This window comes from Phocoena sinus, chromosome 13 (genome assembly GCF_008692025.1).
Source record: "Phocoena sinus isolate mPhoSin1 chromosome 13, mPhoSin1.pri, whole genome shotgun sequence".
NCBI lineage: Eukaryota > Metazoa > Chordata > Mammalia > Artiodactyla > Phocoenidae > Phocoena > Phocoena sinus.
The window spans coordinates 19,697,634-19,722,431 of NC_045775.1; the positions used below are offsets into that span (position 1 = coordinate 19,697,634).

A 24,798-nucleotide genomic window follows, 5' to 3' on the forward strand; every position below is an offset into this window, starting at 1 on the left:
GGACCTAGGTGAGAAGGGAGGAGCCCTGGCCACAGCACTGGCCATACGTGCATACATATACACACAGGCATGCACACACACACACACAGGCACACTTGCTGTGCTCCCCCCAGCACAAACACGTACCCCCCCAACAGGCGCTTCTCCTACCCAGCAGGAGAGGGTGAGCTCAGGGCGAGCCGTCCAGGAGCGGCCTGTTTCCTCCAGAGGGCAGGCATGGCTTACCCATCCTTGTATCTTCCTATCCCCTTCCCTTTACTAGGTCCTCCAGCAAGGTATATTCAGTTCACCCAACAAACTCGTGGAGCCCTACTATGTGCCAGGTACCTGGAAAGGTACCTAAGTCTGAAAAGGAGGAAAGGAGGGAAGGAGGAAGGAGGAAGGGAAAGAAGCAACGTGTCCACAGCAGTGTCTTCCACACATAAGAGTATGTACCTGGTATGTGTGTGTATGTGCGTGCGCACGTATAGCCAGTCACACATACTAGCCTGTGTACGTGAGCTCCTGCTGGAGATGAAGTGCCCCCAACAGCGACCCCAGGGCAAGAGCACTGCTACGCAGAGAAAAGCATTCTCTGACCATCCCGACTTTCAGAAGAAACTTGGATAGGACTATGGAACATCACAGCTGGGAGACACCATCCATTCCATCCCCCTTCACATAGGAGGCAGCCTGAAAGGCACAGGAGCTGGGGTTCGAATCCCAGCACCACTACTTACTAGCTGTGTGGCCTTAGACAAGTGACCTGACCTCTCTGAGCATCAGTTTAGTCTTTAATAAGATAGAGTGATGAAAATAATAGAGCCTACCTTATGGAGCAGTTGTAAGAATGAAATAAGATAATGCAAGTACAGAGCTTAAAAGAGCACCTGGCAGATAGTCGGCACTCAATGCATCTGTTATGTTTCTGAGGCCCGAGGAAGGAGGGGAACAGCAAGATCGGGGCCCAGCCCGGGGCTTGGACTCCTGGCCAGGCACTGATTCACATTTGGGGATCTGAGGAGGCCCTTCCAGCCCCGGGCTTGGAATGCTCTTGGTCCCCCGTCCTGCTCCCTCTGCCCGCCTCTCTCCTCTCTACACAGGGTCTGGCACCATATCTCCATGATCCCCTCTGAGCCAGAACCAAGGCTCCTGGACTTCCTGATGCTCACCTCCCTTCCCATCTCTCATAAGGCCAGCTCCCCCTCCCTTTTCTGTGGCCAGATTTACCCAGCCGACCCTCACTGCCAGAGTCCCAGGGCTCAGCATCCCTCCTCACCACCACCCCCACCTAGCCTGCCTCCTCCCAGGCTCCCCAAGCTGCCCCGTCCCTGCCCAACACATGGACAGTAGGGCTGGGGAGGCTGCTGGGCAGGTGCCACGAGGACACCACATACACAGGCCTCTCTGCACTGCCAAGAACAGCCACGGCTGCCTCAGCCTACCACGCACAGCTCTGCACCCTGCCTGTTTGATCAGGGCTCTGGGATTGTTCTCCTGTGAAGGGGTCTTATCCACTCTCATCTTCCTCTCCATCCTATCCACAAGATACTTCCTGAGCACCTACTGTGCGCTAGTCGGGCCCTGAAGATCCACCCAGACGATGGTGGCTGGGGTCCTGCGCTCCTGGGGCAGCTGCGGGGCTGGATATTATCCACACCAGTACTTCTCAAATCCCCTAGAGGGTTGGTAAAAACAAGGATTGCTAGGTCCCCTCCCCAGAGTTTCTGATTCAGCAGGTCTAGGGTGGGGCCCCAGCTTTTGCATTTCTAAGCCTTCCAGGTGCTGCTGGTTTAGGGATCACATTTTGAGAACCAATGGTTCTCTCTGTAATTCAAGACAGACTGAAGCCAGGGCTTTGATCAGAGAGGAGAGAAAATTAGGGAAAGGGCACATCAGTCAGAGGAAGCAGCATAAACAAAGGCCTGGCAGCTCCAGGAAGTACTGGAGTGAAAGGTACAGGGAGGCGTGGCCGGGGGGGGAGGGGCAGGCGGGAAGGGCACATGGGGCCAGGTGGTGAAGGGGCCAGTGGGCAGCCACACCCCTGCCCTCTGGCTCACCAAACAGTTCCTTTGTGCCAGGTGCCCCTGGAAACTCTGCCAGACTCCTTGGGCTGTGGCCCAAACCCATCTTCCACTCTGCAGCCACACAGTACCCCTGCCCCAGGCCTGGCTTTCACGGGCCGCCGTGGGCGGCTGTCAGCATCTCTGCCTGCCCTCCTGGGGGCTGCACGAGAACCAGCCCAGCGGTGCCAGGGAGGTGTACCAGGTGAGCCAGCATGCACACCGGGGAGAGCGCCCCCCATACCCCAGCCCCCATCTGTCAGCTCCCTCTATCAGCACCAGGCTCTGGGCCTGGGTGTGTGTTTGTTGCCTCTTGAGCCAGAACAGTTACTATGGGTAGATAATAATAGCAATCGTAATCCCTCATAATTGGACCAGACTTTGCTGTTTGCAGGGCACTCACTCCATGCCCGTGACCTCATCTGACTTCCACAACCACCCCATAAAACAGGCACAGCTAGAGTTACTATCCCCATTTTACAGCTGAGCAAACGCAAGCCCAGAGGGCCTGAAGTCACATCTCCAATAAGTGACATCTTCAGGCCTGGGGCCCGGGACTCGGGACCCTCTGTCCAGTGCTTTTTCCCTGTCCTGAACTGTCATGATGGCGAGCCTGTCTGCGGCTCTCCATGGGAGGGGCCGGGGGCTCTGCGGCCCAGGGAAGCCCTGTTCAGTAACCGGAGAAATGTGGCTCGGCTGCCCCTCCTCCTCCAGCTGGGGGGCGGGGGGCAGCTGACCACCAACTGCAAGTGCATGGACACGGAGCTGTGTCAGCACCAGTCAGGACATCGGACCGGGGGAGGGGTCAGGGTCACCTAATCTAACGGAGGAGCAAAGCCAGGCCCAAGGAGGGAAGGGAATTATCCATGGCCACGGCTGCCACTCAAGAGCACAGGTGGGTGCAGGTGGCCCTGACTCTATGGCGGCAGGGTCTGGGTCTGCTGCCGCCTGAGTCCGCGGGATCAGAAAGAAAGGGACTGACCTGTAACCCCTAGGAGCCCCACCCAGTGGGCTGCAGCATGCACTTTCTTCCCAGCTTGGGGGTATACATGGTCCCCAGTCCCATGGCACTCTGCAGGATCCTGGGCTGGAAAGACAGGTGTCTGGGCTTCGTGCACGCATCCGCGCACGTGCGTGCATGTGTGTGTGTGTGTGTGTGTGTCCGTAACAGGACCCATGCAGGTGGGGCAGTGAAAAAGACTCCGATACAGGAGAGCAGGCTCTCATCTGGACCCCCCACTGATAAGCTGGGCTCAGCTTCCTCATCTCCAAACCAGGGCCATCTGTCCTTGCCCCACTTGTTTCAAGGGCTGTCCTCAAGGCCCGAATGGATGGAAACCACCCAGAAGGCAGACACTGGCTCTAAGAATGAGCGAGCCCAGAGGAAGCTGAGCACACGTGGCGGGAGGGGGGGCAGGAAGCAGGTCTCGGAACTGCCGCTGATGGCGGATCACCAGAGCTGACCCCCTCAGAGTGCTCAGTGGTCCCACACCTAGTGTCAGGTGTCCACCCCGGTTCCAGGAGGACAAACTGTGCCCCAGAAGCTCTCAGATACCACCAAGTATCACCACCCCTCACTCCCACTCAGGGAGAGGAGAACAGGCAGAGGGAACTGCGGGGACCAGGGCATGACAGATGGGACACCCCAGGAAGGCCATTGGCTGGCATAGCTTCCCTGGAAGGGTGGCGGCAGGGTCTACCATTCCACAGAAGGGAAAAAGAGTCCACGTGCTGGGGATTCGAATGGCTTTGCCTACAGGTGGACACAGCTTGGTGAGGTCCCGAGGTTGCCTGTCGAAAGCCAGCGGGGACACCTACCAGTCTGCTGGCATCTCCTCTAACTGATTTAGGCCCATCCTGGAGTTGAGCAGAAGGGTGAAGAGGTCACCCCTCATGGGGCTCCAAAAACAAGGAGGTCACTAGCTCCATGGCCAGAAGTGACACTTGCTCAGCGCCAGGGATGGGGCAGGGGAGGGAAATCACCATCTCCACTGTGACTGGTGCCACCCTGAGCACACAGCACACAGTGCGCCACGCACCGCGGTGAGCCTCGCTGTCTGTGCCACCGGGGGAGCCCTCACGAGGCCTCCCATCTACAGAGCCCCCTGAACTTGTCTTTGGCCTCCCCAAAGCTACTAACCCCCCTGGGGAAACAGAGGCAGCTAACCCAGGTAAAGTGACTCACCTGAGGACACACAGCTAGTAAAGAGGCCGATCCAGAAAGGAAGCCAGATGTGAGGACCCTGCAAGGCCAGCCCTAACAACCGCACACGCCTGGGGTCTGAAGCTCTGCTCACACACCGCGGGGGTTGAAGACTGGGTCCCGGAGCCTGACCACCAGGATTTAACCTCTCCAAGCCTCAGTTTGCTCATCACCAAAACAGGGAGATAGGTCTTCCCTACAGGCCCGTGTGAAGACGGAGCGGCGCGGTCCAGCGCCCAGCGCCCCCAGCAGAGCCGGCTGCTCACCTTGCGCTCCTCCTCCCCCCGCTCCGGAGCGGGGCCGCTGGCGTCCCCGGGGCCGCTGGCGGGCATCGCGGGCAGCTGGGCGGTGGGAGGCAGGCTGGGGCTGCGCGGGGCTGGGGGGCTGCTGGCCTCTGGGGAAGGAATTATCGTGGTCTTGGTAAGCAAGAGTTAAAACTTAAACATAGATCCCGGCGCCGAGGGTGAAACGTGGCCTCAGGCTGTCTGTGGGGCTGGGCTTCCCGTGGCTCCACCTGTGGGGGGAAGAGAAGAGGGGTCAGCAGGGCAAGCCACCTCCACCCCAGGCCCCAGCTGACAGCCACCGGCTCCCAGGGCCAGACCCTCGGCCCCGGGGCCACGCTGGCCTGACTCCTTTTTCCAGGCGCAGGCCGACCCGGCAGCCAGCGATGCGGGCACCCAGCGATGCGGGCACCGAGGCCGAATCGGCAGGAGGGCCGCACCTGCCTCCAACACGCGACAGTTGCTGAGGCACAGTGGGCGCCACTTGTGGGACTTCCAGCCGCCTCCCGCCCCCTCCCGTCTCTTCATTCACGGCTGTTCTTTCCTTTGAAAGCTTCCCGCAGCCTCCGCCCCCCCCGCCCCCCCGGGAAATCCCAGAGGTCCCCAGCCGGCTACATTTTCCTTCTGATCTGTCCTCCCCCCGCCCCTACCCCCACCCCGCCCCCACCACGTGGAGGAAGTGAGCCGCAGTCACAGGATGTAGTGAGATGAATGTCACCTCACTTTAGGGCCAGCGTCTGGGCCCGGAGAAGGCTGAGGGTGAACCCGGACTGCGGCCAGGCTGAAGGCCTGGGTTTGCAGGGCTGTCCAGGGGACGCCCCGGGGTGGGGCAGGGGGCGAGGCGGCAGCCGCACTGAGCGAGGGAGGATGCCAGGCCGCTCCCCCGGCACCCCGCGAACCAGCCCCACCTGCCTTGGGGAACTGTGGGCTCCAGGGGGCCCTGCGAACGCACATGGCTGAATTTTAGGGGCTTTTTGGCCTCCCTGCTTCAGGTGCGGGCCTCTCGCCAGTGAACTAACAAAGGCCGGGCCACAGGCCTCAGCTGGGGCGGGGGCGGGGGGGGGCGGGTCGCGGCTTCACCCCCTTGGTTCGGAGGAGCCGCAGAGAGATCTCCGGCTCTTCGCCCCCCAGGAGGAGCCTGGGCCCAGCGCCTGCCTCCGAGGGCCAGCCAGCACGGGGAGGGGCCTGGCAGGAGGAGGAAAGTGGGAGGCAGGCTGGATCCGGGCCCACCCACACCCTTCCACTTCCAGTTCCCGGTTCTGCTTCCCCCGCTCCCCCCCACCCCACTCCAGGGCTGCTTCTCCCATCCCCCTCCAGCCAGAGCTCCCTGGAAAACCAGGAACCGGAGAAGGCGCAGGCTTGGGTCTCCCACGGGTGCAGCCCCTCCCCAGGGATGGGCGCTGGGCTGGGAGGTGGGGGGGTGTGGAGGGGGAAGCTGGCGCTGGGAGGAGCCTCCTTAGGGCCCGGACACGAGGGCCCCCATAAGTTAGAGCCTGGACAGGCTGAAGGTGCTCCCACCCACCCCCAGGTGAGCCCTAAGGAAGCCGCAGGTGTAGCGCTGGTCCAGGCTGGGCGCAGTGCTGGGCCGAGGAACGTCTGCTATGCGGGTGCAGGAGGGAGAGCAAATCCGTGTGTCCCACGCGGTGCAAAGCCCGGGACGGGTCTTCCTCTTTGGGCAGCTACAAGTATTAGTACCATCTACTATTGAATCTAAGGCTGCAAAAGGCTAGGGCTTACCCGTGTCTCAGTGTCAGGGTAGAGGCTTGAATCCAGATCTCTGACTCTAGGGCTCTGAGGGCATCTCTATGAAGCTCCGCCCCCCAGCTTACACCACCCCACAGAAACAACCCCAAGAGCCCATCAGACAACCGGGCCAACCCAGAACTCCACAAGGCTTCTGACCATCATCAGCCAGCCCGCGAGTCCCCCTCAAACCCACCCCTTGTCTGTTAGCACAAATATCCCCGATCACCCACCACATCAAAATCTTCAAAAGGATGAACAAGCTGAGAGAGGCAGGGTCTGGCTGGGAAGAACACTGAACCCGGGAAGAACTTCTCTGGCCCTTAGCTTCCTCATCCATAAAATGGAAGAGGTCGACTAGATGATCTTCGAGAACGTCTTCTAGCCCTGCCCTGCCAAGCTGTTGGAGGCCCCAAGGCAAAGGGCAGGATCCTACGAGGCTGGGCCATCTCCAGGAGCCCCGAGAGCCCTATAATGGAGTCCGAGCCAGGCACAAAGTAAGTCAGGGGCAGATAGCCCTCTCCTGGATATGTGTCTCAATGCTGCCCTGAGGCCTAGAAACATCCAGGGGCTTCTGTAAGAAAAAACTTTCAGAGAACCTCTGGTGGCTAGTGACAAGAGGAAGGAAGCAGGAGGGAAATGCAGAACATCACAGGGTGTTGACCCTGACGGCAGACACCCCGGAAAGGAAAGGAAAGGCTCTTTCCTCCGCCCCTTCCTCTGCTCACCCCTCTGACATGAGCTGCACGCTGTCTCACAGCAAACACAGCTGACCTGGGTCAGTCTTTCGGTTCCTTTGTGTAACTCAATGGAACAGCCTTGTCAGTAAGTGTCCCTCAAAGCCACCCAGCATCATCTAAGACCATCCAGCACATGGCTGGACAGGCCATGCACTGCACAGCTCCAGAGCCCACTGTGGTGGCCAAGGTCCAGGCCTGAACACTGCGCTTCCCGCCCGTCCTTAGAAGCTTCCTTCTTCTCCCAAGCAGTCCTGCCGAGGGAAGAGACCTGCTCTTGGGCCCACGGTCCCAACACAGCAGCGTGTGTCTACCATGACATGACGGCCCTGCTGCTCCCGGCACCAAAGCATCCTCCTCACGCATGCCAAGGGCTGCACCACAAAACCACCACCAAATAAAAACCCTTGCCAAGAGCCCTACCGCCACAATAGGCAGCTTTTATTTTCTCCTTTATACTGCTAACGTCCACAGTGGCCATGAATAATTTCATAACAACTCAAAAAAAGTTGTTTTGAGGAATTCTATCATGAAAATGTCTTGGTATCACAACTGACATGGTCACCATCCTCACCGCTCCAGTTACAAAACTGCTGTGGAAGAGGAAAGGGATTTTGAATCTACACACCCAAGTGCGCCACCTTCTAAATCCAATGTAGCAGAAAGATTTTTTAAAGAAGACATAAAGGGACATACTTGGTGGTCCAGTGGTTAAGACTCCGTGCTCCCACTGCAGGGCGCACGGGTTCGAACCCTGGTTGGGGAGCTAAGATCCCGCATGCCACATGGTGCGGCCAGAAAAAAATAAAATAAAGAAGACATAAAGTCACAAGATTGGGCTGAACAGAGAGGAGACACCACCAACAAAATGTGGGGGTCTGGAAAGCAGATTTGTGGCAGGCAAATTTCAGACAAGCACATGACAAGTGATTTATAACAGAGTCCTTTAAAGACACGTGGCATGATAGCACCACGTATCTCCGGGACCAGGGGTGAAGAGGATGCATGTGTGAAAATAAAAAGGATCGAATGAAAGAAGTAAAATCCCTAAATCCACCTCCCCCAGAAGTCTGAAGATTCACTCTCTAGAGAGCACAAAACAGAGGGTCTTTGCGCAGAGAGTCAACAAGCACCGTTGACAGCAAGAGTAATAAACAAAAACCAAGGAGACGAAGGTTATTTTCAACGCTGAGGTTGAGTCCCCCAGGCTAGTCCCCCACTGGGCTCCTAGAATAGTGGCAGCCAGACCTTACCTTCTTCTCTGGAGAATCTTACCAGCGCAAGAAGAAAGGCCTAAGCATACAGATATTGACACCAGAACCCAAATGGTTTCCAAATGGCTTGTTTAGGTCAGCCAGTGTGGATCTGCAAGTCAGCCAGCTTCCAATCAGCTTTTTAGTCCCCTGTTCTTAACCCTGAAAGGACAACCAAGGACCACTAGACATCCGAGGGAAGACTCCAACTTGCAGTGCTTCCACCATGGAAGGGCAGCACCATGCCCTCTACCACTGAACTTTCTTTTTTCTTTTAAATTGAAGTAGAGTTGATTTACAATGTTGTGCCCATCTCTACTGCACCGCACAGTGACTCAGTTATACACACATACACATTCTTTTTTATACTCTTTTCCATTATGGTTTATCCCAGGTTTTTGAATATAGTTCCCTGTGCTATACATTAGGACCATACTGTTTATCCATTCTAAATGTAATAGTTTGCATCTACCAACCCCAAACTCCCAGTCCATCCCTCTCCCTCCCCCCTCCCTCTTGCCAACCATAAATCTGTTCTCTATGTCTATGAGTCTGTTTCTGTTTTGTAGATAGGTGCATTTGTGCCTTATTTTAGGTTCCACATATAAGTGATATCATATGATAGTTGTCTTTCTCTTTCTGAGAAAGTATGATAATCTTAGTGGATAGCATGATAATACTATCACTTAGTATGACAATCTCATGTTGCATCCATGTTGCTGCAAATGGCCTTTTTTGTTCTTTTTTATGGCTGAGTAGTATTCCATTGTGTATATGTACCACATCTTTATCCATTCCTCTGTCGATGGACATTTAGGTTGTTTCCATGTTTTGGCTATTGTAAACAGTGCTGCTGTCAACATTGGGGTACATGTATCTTTTTGGGGTTTTCTTTTTTTGTTTAACATCTTTATTGGAGTATAATTGCTTTACAATGGTGTGTTAGTTTCTGCTGTATAACAAAGTGAATCAGCTATACATAAATATATATCCCCATATCTCCTCCCTCTTGCGTCTCCCTCCCACCCTCCCTATCCCACCCCTCTAGGTGGTCACAAAGCACCGAGCTGATCTCCCTGTGCTATGTGGCTGCTTCCCACTAGCTATCTATTTTACATTTGGTAGTGTATATATGTAAATGCTACTCTCTCACTTCGTCCCAGCTTACCCTTCCCCCTCCCCGTGTCCTCAGGTCCATTCTCTACGTCTGCATCTTTATTCCTGTCCTGTCCCTACGTTCTTCAGAACCCTTTTTTTTTTTTTTTGGATTCCATATATATGTGTTAGCATATGGTATTTGTTTTTCTCTTTCTGACTTACTTCACTCTGTATGACAGTCTCTAGGTCCATCCACCTCACTACAAATAACTCAATTTCGTTCCTTTTTATGGCTGAGTAATATTCCATTGTATATATGTGCTGCATCTTCTTTATCCATTCATCTGTCGATGGACACTTAAGCTGCTTCCACTGAACTGGTTTTTTTTTTTTTGCGGTACGCGCGCCTCTCACTGTTGTGGCCTCTCCCGTTGCGGAGCACAGGCTCCGGACGCGCAGGCTCAGCGGCCATGGCTCACGGGCCCAGCCGCTCCGTGGCACGTGGGATCTTCCCGGACCGGGGCACGAACCCGTGTCCCCTGCATCGGCAGGCGGACTCTCAACCACTGCGCCACCAGGGAAGCCTGAACTGTCTTTTTAACCTGACAAAACTACAGGTGTCATTCGCTGTTTTTACTCTGTGGTCTGAACTCAGGGACTGAATGGATTTGGATAAAGATGAAGACCTGTCCTGGGCAATGGGCTCCAAACGGGGGAGTAAAACAAGCAAGAAGACATGGGCTCCAGAATTCCAACCAGAAGGAAGGCAAAGGGAATGCCAAGGAGGACAACAAAAAGAAGTCACCGGACGGCAGCTAACTATGCCACACGCCCCGAGAGCAATAGAGCGGATAACTCAAAAAATGGAACTGAAACATAACACTTGATGTGACCGCCCTCGTGGAAGCCATACAGACAGCTATTAGGAGGTGTAGCAGAAATGGGCAAAAGGTATAAAGAAAATAAGGCAGATAAAGAAACAAGGTAGGGGCTTCCCTGGTGATCCAGTGGTTAAGACTCTGCACTTCCAATGCAGGGGGCCCAGGTTCGATCCCTGGTCAGGGAACTGGATCCCACATGCAGCAGTGAAGATCCTGCGTGCCACAGCCAAGACCCAGCGCAGCCAAATTAAATAAATAAGTAAATATTTTTTTTAAATGACAAAAGTCAATTAAGAAAAAGAAACAAGGTAATTATTCATTTCAGGGGGAAAAAAAGAAACTATTGTAATACAGTATAAAGCTCAGCTATGAATAGTTGCATTAGCTGATTTAACAAGTATGTGTACATAACATACATAAGTATGCATGTTTGTATGTATGTATGTGGATGTAGACATACTACCTGGTGAATTAATTTCCTATTGCTTCTGTTACAAATTACCGCAAAGTTAATGGCTTAAAACAGCACAAATTTGTTTCTTGCAGTTCTGGAAGTCAGAAGTCCAAAATGGTTCTCGTCACTGGGCTGAAATCGAGGTGTTGGCGGGCTGCATGCTTTTCTGCAGGCCCTGGGGAGGTTCCATTTTCTTAACTTTTTCAGCTTCGAGAGGCTGCTCGCATTCCTTGGCTCCTGGCTCCCTTCCATCCTCAAAGCCAGCAATGGCCAGTCTTTCTCCCATCACATTACTCTGACCCTCCTGCCTCTGCCTTTCACTTTCAGGGATCCTGATGATGACACTGGGCCCACCCAGATGATCCAGGATAAATCTCCCCATCTCAAGATCCTTAACTTAACCACATCTGTGAAGTCTCTTTTGCCACATAAGGTGACACATTCACGGGTTCAGGGGATTAGGATGTGGCCGTCTTTGCAGGGCCATTATCCTGCCTGCTACACGCATACATATATGTATATTATTATAGGCACAAGACATTTTTGAAAGAACACTGGTGAGGTACTATTTATTTATTTATTTAATTTATTTTTGGCTGCGTTGGGTCTTCGTTGCTGCGCGCAGGCTTTTCTCTGGTTGCAGCGAGCAGGGGCTACTCTTCGTTGCGGTGCGGGGGCTTCTCATTGCGGTGGCTTCCCTTGTTGCGGAGCACGGGCTCTAGGCGCGTGGGCTTCAGTAGTGGTGGCACAAGGGCTCAGTAGTTGTGGCACACGAGCTCTAGAGCACAGGCTTAGTAGTTGTGGTGCACGGGCTTAGTTGCTCTGTGGCATGTGGGATCTTCCCGGAGCAGGGCTCGAACCCGTGTCCCCTGCACTGGCAGGTGGATTCTTAACCACTGTGCCACCAGGGAAGACCCCTGGTAAGGTACTATTGATAGTATGTCTACCACGAGAAATATTGAGGGGGTTGGCTGGGTAGAATGCCATGGTTGGCCATATAAGAGAGCTAAATTCTTATTTACCAAATAGGAAATCAATGGAAAATGTCTACAATGGAAGAGTCAAAAATACGAACATTACTCAGACCCATGAGATGCAAAATCGCTAGAAGAAACAGCTAAAAGTGGTTGCCTCTGAGAAGAAGAAGGTGGAAGGAGACAAGGAACAACTGCATTTGGTGAAGAGATGTTAGTCCTGTTTACTTCTTAAATTATATGCATGTAATACTGTGAAGAGATAAAAAGTAATTTTTAAAAAGAGAGAATGGGTCTGGGAATGAGGGCTTACATCCAGCTGCAACCATTGGATGGGTTTGGCCTCCATCCTCCTCCATAAGAGTGCAGCTAAGTCCTTCCACCTCTGTTACGCTACGAAACCGTCACGTCCCACAGAACACCCATCATCAGCTCCTCACCCCCACACAGAGTTCCATCATCCGCTCTAAAAGTGGTACCTCCCTCCCCGCCCCACCATCACATCCCTCACGAAATGTTTAATTCTCGCAACACATCATTTCCACCAAGTCCAGCCCATGTGCAGCATGGTGCACCTCCCTTATGTTCCCCCCTAACTGCACGTTGACATGCCATTGCTGCCCACATCCCTAACCACAGCCCAGCTCGCTCATCAGCCCATCTCAGACCCAAGACCCACAATTCAACCATCTCCTGAAGCCTCCAGACCGTCCTGCTGCGTCACCTCCCACCTCTGCCACCACACCGTCCCCAGCACCATTCCCACCCTCCTCACCGATCCCAACCCCATCAGCACCCCCTGAGCCAATCAATCACCCCAAAGGCTCACCTCCAAGCCTGCTCCAACCAGCACCGACTAGATCGTCACCCCAGTCTCACCTCAACAAGGGCCAGTGAGGAATCATCCTCTTCCAGAAACAAAACCATAATTGCCCACAAACCCAGGTCTTCCTCCATCAAAAACAACCCTAATGTGACCACCATAAGAGCCCCTCCGGCTCCATCTCAAGTCCTCTCTTTGAATTGCTGAAAAATATCTGACCGTCTCTGCACCAGGTCCTTCTTCACCCCTCTAGCTGAAGTCTGCCCTTTTTGCAGTGGACTTTGCTGGTTTCGATCTAGTTACCTTCCCCTCCTTCCCAGTGGGGTTTTGTGGTGTTTGTGGCCACCCACCCCTCACCCTAGTCACAGTGAGCGTGTGACCAGGCGGGGCCAATCAGAGGCCCCCCAGGAGCGTTTGGTGCAAAGGAAAGATGCTAACGTGATGGGACGTGGGTCAGGAGCTGCTGGCTGCATTGGGGAAAGCTTGCCTGAGGGATGGAGATAGACGCTGGAACACTGAGGCCATTGTCTGGGCCCCCGGACCTGGAGGCAGGGCATCTCTGAACCTCCCGGTAATGTGAGACTTTCCCTACTTTGGTGTGAGTGAGTCTGTGCCTTGCGGCTGACGGTCCTGACTCATATACTAATCTCAACCTCCTGAAGTCTTCCCTGGGAGGCCCGACTGCGTGGGTTCAAATTCTGTCTGTATTAGCGTCAGCTGTGTGACCTGAGGCATAACTGTGCATCAGTTTTCTCAGCTGTAAAATGGGGAAAATAACTCTTGCCACTTCACAGGCCCGTTGTGAGAATTAAAGTGAGATGTATTAAAAATGCTAACAGGGAATTCCCTGGTGGTCCAGTGGTTAGGACTCCACACTTCCACTGCAGGGGCCCAGGTTCGATTCCCTCACTGGTCAGGGAACTAAGACCCTGCAAGCCGCACGGCGTGGCCAAAAAAAAAAAAAAAAAAAAAAATAGAATGGATGAAATAACATTAAAATTATTTGCTTTAAGAAACATGCCAACAAGAGTGCCTGACACAAAGAATATACTCAATACATTCTAACAATTATTAGTCCCTGACTAACCCAGCCCACGGTTTTCTCTCCTTTGTTGACCTCCCTGGAGTGCCCGTGAGTGTACTTCACTCAAACGGAGCTTGTACTGGTTACGATTCTTACAACGCGCCAGGCCCTGTGAAAAGAGCTTTACAATTTCAACATCTTGTACATCCTCACACCTCACTCCAACCCTTTGAGGTGGAGACTATTTTTATCCCCATTTTCTAGATGAGAAGAACGAGGTATGGAGAAGTTAGCAAAGCTGCCTAAGGTCACACAGTTCATGGGTAGAGGAACCAGATACCAATCCAGGTCTGTCCCCCGCCGAAGCCCACAGTTTTCCACTTCATCACAGGCAGTCCAAGCTTCTAATCATCGTGTTCGGAGTCATTCATTCATTTATCCATCCTACTATTTACTGAGCGCCTACCGTGTGTCCAGCACTGTGCTAAGGGACATGCCTTGTCCCGTCTCATCCTCACAACCAACCTATGAAGTCTATGAAGTTGGTTCTACTACTATTCCCATTCTATGGAAGGATAAGCTGAGGCTTGGAAAGGTTAATTACCTCTCCAGAGTAGTGCAGGTCGAAAGTCCCAGGGCAGGATTCTGAGTCCAGGTCCATCTAACTCAAGAGTCCTTACAGACATGGCGACACCCAGTCATGGATGAGCACGAGTAACACAGACCCCAGATCAGCTCTCTGTGCCCCTGATGCGACACCAGCCCGGAGATAACAGCCTCACGGCTGAATTTCCTATCTGACCCTAGGAGGAGGTGCAAATGAGTCCTGTGGGTGACAGAAGACGTGAGAGTATCTTGTGCCCCACACCACCCAAGCATCTGCCAGGGTGGTGATAAGCTTGGTAAGCTGGGGGCAGCAGAAAGCCGAGAGGAGACATCACAGCCTCCCAGACAGAGATGTTTATCTGCCACGTCTTCCCCCACCCTTGGTCACAAGACTGGGGCTGGATAAGGGGGAGTAGAACACCAAAAGCCGCTGGCGACAGGCCAACAATCCTGCCATCCTGTTCCCCACTTCAAAGCCCATCTGTCTGGCTTTGAAGTCACAGCAAGATGACTTGTGGCTCTCACACCACCCTCGAGGCCAGAGCACCACCAGCGTGAGCACTTCTCATCACACCAAATGCCGCCATCATGGCGGCCACACTAGCAGAGCCGAGTTGAATCAGACTCCTCTGCTCACACTTACGGTTACCATGACACAGCCCCCAAAGCAGGGAGGAGAGAAAAAAAGGAGGTTTGTACCCAGAATAGACGCTGGTAAGGAGCTGAAGTTGTTCTTGGGAGCCAAAATGAGCCAATACAGAGTTCCGTACAGGAGCACGCATTTCCGAACACGGTGAGCCAGGAGGAGCCCTGCTGGGGGGTCGGGGTCGTGTGTGCGGTGGCAGTTGATGGGCTCCCCACGCCCCAGGAGGCAGGGCACAGGGTCCAAGCTGACAGTCCACGTGAGAATCAGCCATGTGGACCCTGGCGGGGCCTGCTGTCTGGACGGCCACGAGCCCGGGTCTGATTCTGTCCTCCCCTCCCCCCCCCGGCCGAGGCGGCCCACGGTCCACACCTGTGTGATTCTTGGCCCTTCCAGCCTTCTCTAAACAACGGTCCACACGTGCCAGCTCCAGAGCCTCTTCACTTACTCTCCCCTTGATCCCTGCATCTGGTCCCCACTCCACTCCCGCATCTCTGAAAAGGTTTAGGGGCTCTGAATGCTGTCTGCCAAGAGGACACCACAATGGTTCCACTGGAAGACGAGTCATTGACCTGGCTTTTGGGGACCCCCTTAATGCCGCTGAACCAACAGACAAGAAGGAGTTACTCCACAAGCTGGAGTGATTGATCCTAGTTACCAAGGAGAAATTGGGTTGCTGGTATACAATAAAGGCCAGGAAGGTAATTTCTGGAATCAGAGGATTCTCTCAAGTACCTCTTAGAACTTCCATGCCCCAAAGTAAGGGTTAATGAAAACCTACAGGAACCGAGAAAAGAAAAGGCAGGACAACCGAGGATTCAGATCCTTCAGGAATCAAGGTTTGGGTCACTCCACCAGGTAAAAGAATCCTGCCCTGCTGAGGTTCCAGCTGAGTGCAGAGGAGATACAGGATGGGAAATGGGAAAAGGAAGCCGGAGAGCAAACGTGGTCTTGTGAACAAATATAGAAATGAGAACTATAGCAGTTTTGCATGTTTTCTATTTACTTGATATAGATGTGTGTTTATTTGTACATGGTAACACTTTTCTTCTTTTTCCTTCATCTTCCCACTATTTATATTTTATATACAAGTTGTTAGAAGTTAACGTTACAATTTAGTCTTTAGGTAACAGAATATTCAGTGAGACTGTGACTGAACTTGAGGCGTTGCTCATGTAGACAGTGATTGATACAATAAGTGCTGGGACGCCTCATTTGGGAGACAGGGTAAGAACGGGAAGCAGGACAGCTGTGTCTTGGTAGGTAGAAATACAACTATTGGGTCGTTGTAGGGGAGCTCACATGTGTGTAAAAGGGGGCAGATGGAAGCTGTGCAGCCCAAGCAGCAGACCGTGCCAGTTAGTTTATTCACCCTTCATTGCCTGCTCTGTAAAAATGAAGCTAGGCCCCTTAAATATGTCCCCTTTGCCAGCTGGCATGACATCAAACTCCCTCAGGAGAGGGCACTGGAGAGACATTGAAGGAGGAGGAGTTTTCTTTCCTAGAACCAGTGTGCTTTCTTGAAGGATTTCTGCATCGTATACAACTTGTCCAGCAGTCAGATCCTGCTGCCCCTGGGGCTCCCCTAGTGGCCAGGCCTGTCGAGTCACAGCTTCTCCAGTGCCTGGCCTGCAGCAAGGGTGCTTCCCCAGCACCTGGCTCCAGCAGTGTTCGACAGTCGCGAGCAGCCAGCAGCTTCACCCAATACTCCTTCTGGGTAGTTTAGTAGCATTGTGCCCCCAGCAAGATACTTCCTCATGAACAACTTTCCTTGGGACCCAAAAGGATGGACTTCCAGTGAGTTCCGGGGGGCAGGTTTCCAGCAAGTCCTGCCAACATGGCACCACAGTGACTTCTCTGTCATCCAGGGAGCCAGGGGCATCAAGGTCAGGTTCTCAGCCCTGGGGGCCTCTTCCTTGGGTGCTCCATGGCAACCCTGGGTGTAGTTACTGTTCTCATATATGCTATTTCTGTGTTCTTTGCAGATCTTTTTACTTCTTATCAGCCAATCTCTCAATACTCCAATCTCCTGTTATCATTAATAAGTCTTTATATTAAACTTTGCCTGTTCAAATCACTATATGGTTCCTGTCTCCTGAATCGGCCCTGACAGATACAGTCACCCACGGCTTCAAAGGGCCTTTTTCCATCCTTGGCGTCCTTGAGCTCAATTCAGCCTCCTTGCCGACTAATCATTCCCTGCTTCAAGCACTCACTCAGCAATCCTTCATTGAGTGTCATTGCCAAGCTGGGCACTGGGGTGGACAGGAGACCCCTGCAAGTTCACAAACAAGGGGATTCTCTGGCTCCCTCTGTCCCCTTGGCTCCAAGCTCTTGGCCCTTGGGCCCCTCCGCTCTTTCTCCTGGCTGGTTGGGGTCTTGCTCTCATTGCTGCCCAGTGGGCACCCCTCTCGGGTCCCGCTGTGATCCAGCTGTACTCTAGATTCTCCTCTGCTGAGATACCTGGGCTTAAATGAGTGCAGACTTCCTACTGCAAGGCCTCCAACTTTATTCTCTGGACATCCCCACCTGGATGACTTGCAGTTACCTAAAACCCTACTCTTCTAGAACCAGATGCTTCATGTTTCCTGTGGCTCCTCTCTCTACGTGGAGGTGGCAGCACCTTCCCCTCAGCTGCCAAAGCCCAAAACCCCGCAGAGAACTCAGATCCCACCTGCCCCCTCAGTCCCCACATTGCACCGGGCACCTGATCCTCGGGCCCCTATTCTCCACCCCTGCCCTCCAGGCCCTCGGGACCACAGGTCTAGACCTTGGCAGTTACCCTGTAACGTGTCTCACCGCCTCTGGTGTCCCTCTCTCCCACCCCAGCCTCTCGGCACAACTCCGTGAAAGTACTACAAACCATTGAACTGCATAGTTTAAACGGGCGAATAGTATGGTATGTGAGTCACATCTCGATAAAGGTGTTACTGTTAAAAACCCGACGATGCCAGTGATTTTCACACACTGTAAGATCCGAACTCGGGTCTGGTCCTACACTGCTGGCTCTCCGAGTCTGGCCTCAGCCTACTGCTCTGACCTGACCCCCACCTCGCCTAGCTGACTCCATCATTCCAGGCCCCCGGCTCACATCCCCTGTCCCCACATGCTTGTGTCTACGTTCACAGCATTCTCTCCTCCACGAGGGGGGGCTCCTTCCAGAGGGCCCCCAGCCCCCTTCCCCACCCCTCAGGACCCCCACCCCCTACCGCTCCTCCTCAACCACCCTCCCAGGGGGTCTTTAACCAGTTTGTTGTGTAGTCATTTGGCTTTTCTCGTGTAGACGGATGTGTGTGTTTTCTGAAACAGATGAGGTCAGAGTCCTGTCCTGCACCCTGCTCTTCTGCCACCGGCCCTCCCTGGTCTCCCTGTTCCGCCTGACCCCTGAGGCAGAGAGGAGGGGGTGAAATCACTCCCAGGCAGCCGCAACATCGCCAGCACGGCGCTGCGGTGCCTCGAGGGAACCCCCCCCACAAGCCCATTCTAGGGGTCGCTTGCCAGAGCTCCCCAAGGCAGTGCGCCAACGGAAAGGGCCCTGCTCCACCTGCCCCAGGCCAGGACGTGCGCCTGCTACGGGGTCCGCAGGCTCAGCCAGCCCTCAGATGCCCAGGGTGCCAGGGGTCGTGAGGGACTCAGGTCAGGGTGTCTGTGAACCATGGGAAGCGGGGACAGCTGGCCTCCCACCCGCCCAGGCCTTTGGAAGCTGGTCCCCAGCTTGCCTGGGACCACTCTCTCCTCACACCATCCGTGCGATGCTTCCCCGCCCGCACCCACTCCTGCCAGGCCACAGAGCTGACCCCCTCCCGGGCCAAAACCAGGAAGTCCCCCAAAGAGTCTTCAGGGTCTGGGAGCTGCTGCTGCATGAAAGAACCCACTGCTGTCAGAACCACCGGCAGCTCCCTGGGTTGCCTTCTCCTCACTCTCTGCCCCAACCGAAACCAAACCACTTGCAGGGGGAAAGGGGGCCCGAGAGGAGGAAGAACCCAGGGTTCTGGGTGGCACATGCCAGAATCACTAGCCCCTGGCCCGGGGGCCCTGGTGCAGTTCATCCACCCCTTCAGCCCTAAGGGGGCTCAGCCGGAACCCACCCAAACCTCTGCCGCTCAGACGCAGGCCACACCTTACCAAACCGCACAATGAGAGCCCTTACTCCTGAGCGCATTTTAAGATATGAGAGAATTTGAGTCGAGTGTTCAGCATGATACCTGGCACGTGGTAGGCGCTCAATAAATATGAATTTTTTTTAAAAGTACATCATTCACAGATGTAGAGAACACACGTATGGACACCAAGGGGGGAAAGCGGCAGGGGTGGGGGTGGGATGAATTGGGAGACTGGGATTGACATAGCTACACTAATATGTATAAAATGGATAACTAATAAGAACCTGCTGTATAAAAAAATAAATAAAATTAAATGCAAAAATTCAAAAAGAAAAAAGTATGTCATTAATTAGGGTGAAAGGCCAGTAAAGTGTCCTTAAGAAACCTAGACTCTCACTTCAGACAACGCCCAGGAATGGCTCTCGCTGGCTCCTGAACGGCTGCTGTGGCCTGACCCAGTGTCCTCTCTCCCAGCTAATGCTGCGAGGCCTCCCCTAATCCCCCAGCGCAAGGGCCTTCGCAACCAGAATAAATAACCTCTTTACCAGCACCCTTAACCTGCCACTGTGGCCTCGGGTCAGAGGCACACACAGAGACACAGACACAGACCCACACGGGCACACTCACATACACAGACACATGCAGAAAGACATGTTTGTGTGTGCAAACACACACACACACACACACACACACACACACAGGCAGGCTCCAGGAACCTGAAGCAGGAGGATCCCAGGCGAGGCCTCCCCGCATACGCGTCGCACATTTCACCTAAAGTGTGGGCCAAAGAGGCATTTGGAAACCAGCTTGGGAACCTCATAACCATTCATAACATTGTTCTGAGAGAAAATACAAAACATTGCCCTACAAACAAACATTTGCAGTAGAATTCCTCCAAGAGCTAGGAACTGCCTGTGCTAGAGAACTAACGGAGCAAGAAGAAACAAACCACATAAGCTCTGTTTGCCTCTGCAAAACTAATACCAGTTACAAAAACGTTACGAGAACTGCTCACCATTTACACCTAATTAGCATGCAGCACAATTGTGCATCCCATTAAGGGTATGCCGGCTTCATTATGCTGTACATCCCGTGTGATTACACCACCACACCCTCGGTCCGCACACACCAGCTTCCGGAGGGTGCCCCTGTGACAGGGGTGCAAGCGCAGGTCTGTACCAACCAGGGAAACACTGGTTTCCGCACTCAAGTTGACAGTGGTCCCCACCCACCCTACCCCCAGCCAGGCACAGCCTGACTCCGGCCCAGGCCTTCTCGCCAACGCCACCTCCACGGGAGCCCCCGCTGAGGAGCTAGCTTCCCACCCAGCCTCCTCCGGAGAGCAGAGATGCCTCCAAGGTCTCCCCGTGGCCACGGCTACATGTCACAGGGGCCACAAAACAGCCCAATGGCCACCACGTGTGCCCGATCACAGAGGAAGCTGGCCTCCCCATGCAGACCGAGGTCACCCTGAGATCATCTCCCAGACTCCACTAGGGCCCTGCACCCCTTTCCTTGGCACAGAAGCCAGCTACTGGGCAAGGTCCTAGCCGTGGTCCGCCCAGGCCCTGGATGGGTCAGAGCTTCTCCCTCCCTCGTCCTCTGCTCTCCACACAGCCATGGGCAGCTCTGCACAGACCCGACCCTCCCCTCCATTAAAAAGAGACAAGGAACTGGCCTCCTCCCCTAGTTCCCATTTAGCTCAGCAGATGCTCTCCAAATACACTGGGGTGACCCAGGTTTGGGGAACAAGAGAGTCAATGGAACATGATAAGTGGAGCTTCCCAGGAACATGGAACTCAAAACCCACTGGGGGGGTCAGGCCTCTCGGGAGGCAAAGAGCAAGAGGAAACTTGGCATGTGAGACAGGGGAAGAGGGGCGTGCGCGGTGGGGGGCTGTGCCTCTTCAGCGCCAGACAGGGACCAGGCACAGCTAAATTTTAATCCGCAAATACCAGCGAGGCCAACTGTAGAAGGATTCTTTTAAAAGACACGTGACATAAAATATCCAAGTTTAGGGCAAGAAGCAGTGTTTGAAACAAACAAACAAACAAACAAATGACACAAGTCTGGAAGGTTGTCTCCACTTTGCAGACGGCAAAATTGAGGCTAAGAGAGGTTAAGCGACCTTCCTGAGGAGGACTCAGTTAGCAGGTGGCAGGGCCAAGGTAAAACCACTGTCTGTTCAGCACCGAGCCTGGTGGCCCTGGCACAGTGCCATGCCGCCCTCTTGCCTCTGCCCGGGTTCAGTGACGCTGACCTGGTTCACGCCATTTTTCTAGAAATTCTTTGGAAACAGCTCTTCCTGTGACACACAAAAGACTCATATTCCTACTTTAGAGAAACAGTTTTTGTTTCTTTTCTGTTTGTTTACCAAAACTGCTGTGCCCATCTTATCCCCTCCTACACTGGCAGACCTGCCTCTAAACCCAGGGCGGATGGCAACTTTGCAATTCACATACCACTGTCAGAGGGTGATGACACTCACCCCAGACTGTGCAGCGGGGAGTTGAGGAACAGGGTCTAGGCCTTGCAGCTCATCCTTCGGGGGAGCACCTGAGAAGCAGAAGCCCCTGCTCAAGCCCCCCCCAAACAACAGTATGCCCAATGTACGTGGTACAAATGCCTGGTTAAGTTACTTCCGTCCTTAAAAGTCTGCAGGGATTGCTACCAGTTAGGGAGTAAAATGCACCTGCCTTTCTAATCCATCACCTGGACCCTGCACCTTCCTGGGTCCCCACATCCAGGCCTGGTGACACAGGCCCTCCCTCTTCTGCAAGCCTGGCCCAGCCCAGGCTCCGCCTGCACAAATCCTAACCACCCTCAAGTCCCAACTCTAGCCCTGCCTCCCATGGGAAGATCTCTCCCAGACTCCCTCCAGCCGAGCCCTCTCAACGGATGGCACCTCCACCCACGCGGCGGGCTGAGCCAGCTCCCCTCACCCTCTCCATCACCCAGTCACTCCCACCTAAATGCCTCACAGAGCAGCCCTCCTCCACACCTGCACTGCGGCTCCCCTGGATTCCTGCACCAGCCTTCTGCCTGGGCTCCCCGACCCCAGCCTCAGCTGCCCAAGTTCTCCTCCTTGACGCCCCGGGATGATCTTCCTCAGACGCAAATATGGGCACGTTACTCCAAGGCCAACGCCGACGAATGGGTAACATCCCGGCCTTCCGTGGTCCAGCTCGGCCCAGCCCTCCGGCCTCACATCCCATGATCCCCCATATCCCATCACTCCCGCCACATCATGGGAGAAAATGCCCTGGACCACCTGGCTAACTACCCCCTACGCTTTGAGACTCAGCTCCAGCCTCACCTCCTTTAGAAACCCTTTCCTGCTCTTCCCTCCCCCCTTGAATGAGACGTCCCTTCTCTGAGCCCCTGTAATGCTCCAGGTACACGCTGCAGAGCTCTCTCCACCCACCTACGATGTAATGGTCACCTTGCCAGACTCTCATCTCCCCTGCGGGGTCCTTGAAGACCAGCTCAGTCTCTTTTATCTTTGTAGCCAGTGCCCGACACGTAGTAGGTCTTTAATAAATGAATAGATAAACATTATCTGTGAATCTGAAGCAAGGGCCCTCTGGAGAGAAAACTCAAGAGCTGCCAGGCCTGCCAACTTGGGGCCCCAGCATATCACCACGCTATCTCAGAGTCCAGGCTGCACAGAGGGTGTTGACAAAAGAAAATGCAGAGGCAATTGCCCTGCCCCACTGGGCTTTCCAGCTGAGCTTCCAGTACCAGGCAGGCCCTCAGGCCACCACTAGTTGGGCTGGGAACCACAGGCCTGTGAGAGGATGGCAACAAGCACCACATTGTTGCTGGTAATAAAACCATTAGGAACCACTGTTGTGTGCCAGCTCCCAGGCCCGGCTGTGGTCAAGACCCTCCCATGCCTGTGGGCCAGGGGGCAGAGCCAGCCCTGCCAGCAGGCCCAGCAACCAGAGGAGAGGCCACTGCCTGCTCTGGACCCAAAGAGAGCAGAGGGCAGGAAGGGCGAGGGCCCAGGGCTTGGGGGACCTACTGGGTCCCCACTGGGCATGGACTCTCGGGAAACTGACAGGAGTACATCAAGATTCAAGGCCCAGAGATCAGATGGCCGGGGCTGGCCGGAGCACTCAGAGATCAACCAGCCAAATCGTGGCTTTACAAAGGAAGTGGAGGCCCTGCGACCCCTAAGGGGTGATGAGGATGACAGGCAACATTTGTGGGGTCTTGGAAGGCAAGGGGGCCTCCAATGGGGTCATCTCACCAGGTCCCCAGATTCACCCTCATGCAGCCCTGTCCTGACCCGACTCAGAGAAAAAGACCTCACACCTCCTGAGTACCTACTATGTGCTGGGCGCAGCGCTGACAGTTTTCACACAGTATTTCATTTGATTCAAGCAATACCAGCAAGATGTGAATGTGATTCTTATCCCTGATTCACAGATGAAAAACCTGCAGCTCAGAGACTTTTAGGTCCCTCTGTAGCTATGGTCGTAGCAGGGCTGAGATGCCAATCAAGGTCTGCCTGCCTCGCGGTCACTTCTTTGCACTGCACGTCTGTCCCCTAGCAGCCTGGGGCAGGGGGCGGTCTGCAGAGGGACCAGCTCTGGGCTTGCCTCCATGCTACTGTCCTTTTATTTATCTTCCTGCCTCACTCCAGGGGCGGAGTGGGGCTGGGCTGGGCCAGAGAAGTCCACATACCCTTTCTCCTGTTGTCTTTACCAGGGGCAGCCTTAGAGGGCAAAGCAAGCTCCAAGATGGCACCCATGGACGGTGGCTGGGGGACGGGACTGTGGAAGGGGGAGGTGGGCACTGTTGCCAAGCAACAGGCAGAGGAATTTATATCTGCCCCTCCTCACCTCTCCACCCTGTCACCTGGGTCACTGCCACCTGCTCCTGGGCCTCCAGATCACAGAGGCGGGCATAGCTTGAGCCCACATGCCAGACGAGTTTCCCAGGCATCCCCTCCACCCCTGGAGGGGCCTCCTGAAGCCCCATTTTGTCCTCTCTGCATGGGGCTCCCCAGGCTATGCCAGGGCTGGGTCACCTGAGGTCCACACCGAGACCATTTGGGTCACAACAGCAACGAGACTGAAGCCTTCAGGGAAGATCCTCAATGATTTGTTTCCCATCCTGGGTCAGAACTGAGAGTTTCCAGTCACCGTCCTATAAAGCGAACTTGGTCTGCTGCCCTGGAGTGAACCGGGGTGCTGCCAGCTGCCTGTTTTCCACTCTCACCCAATCCCTACCAGGCCAGGCCTTCGCTTGGAGACCTCAGGGTCTGCAATAAATCTCCCTGCAACCTTTCCAGAAAAGACAAGTACCTGAGTAGCCCCACCCTTTGCTGTCAGTCTCCAAGCCAGTTTCGTATCCATTATAAAAGAGTCCACCCTTCCAGCCCAAGGGTGACTCAAATTTTTATAAGTTCTTATCCAGAAGCTTTAAAAGTGTGGTTTTATTTTTGTTGTGGTCATTAAGAAAGGAATGCATGCGCCTTTATATTTTTGCAAAGGTTACGAAAGTGTACAAAGTAAAGTGGCAAGGCCTCTGCTGACACGTTTGCTGGGTTATCCTTCCAGAACGACTTTTTCTAAGCATTTGCTAGCCTATAAGTGTGCACACTGGCGTGTATTTTAAAGGAATTTTATGAAAATGAGATCACACTCTGCACCATATCATGGACATCTAACATGTCAGAATAGACACGCTTCCTCTCATTTCAAAGCCACTGGAAGAATCCGATTAGATTCCTCTTTATCCACAAATTTAGGTATCCTTTCAGAATCTACAAAATTAATCACAAAGGACCATTCCTCAAGAAGCCCCTTGCCAACAGGTTCTGCTTGCTGGAGTGCCAGAGGATCCCAGCCGCCTGGCATGGGCCCGAGCGCCCTCGCCTGCCCCTCCTGGTGTCCTCTGGGGAACCTCTGAGGGAAGGCAGGCTC

At 54.0% G+C, this 24,798-nt stretch overlaps 1 protein-coding gene and 1 non-coding gene across 4 annotated transcripts in view; one reads left to right on the forward strand and one right to left on the reverse strand.

The window, feature by feature from the left end:
* DNMT3A (DNA methyltransferase 3 alpha) overlaps window positions 1-24,798 on the reverse strand; it is a 104,983-nt gene that overhangs the window by 72,847 nt on the left and 7,338 nt on the right. For all 3 annotated transcript variants that reach the window (XM_032652327.1, XM_032652326.1, XM_032652330.1), the window contains exon 2: window positions 4,512-4,759. In XM_032652327.1, the coding sequence (XP_032508218.1) occupies window positions 4,512-4,577 (66 nt within the window). In that variant the 5' untranslated portion in view covers window positions 4,578-4,759. The remainder of the gene's footprint in view (window positions 1-4,511; window positions 4,760-24,798) is intronic.
* Window positions 10,351-10,423, forward strand: TRNAG-UCC. The gene has a single exon. It is a non-coding gene; the product is annotated as a tRNA-Gly (tRNA).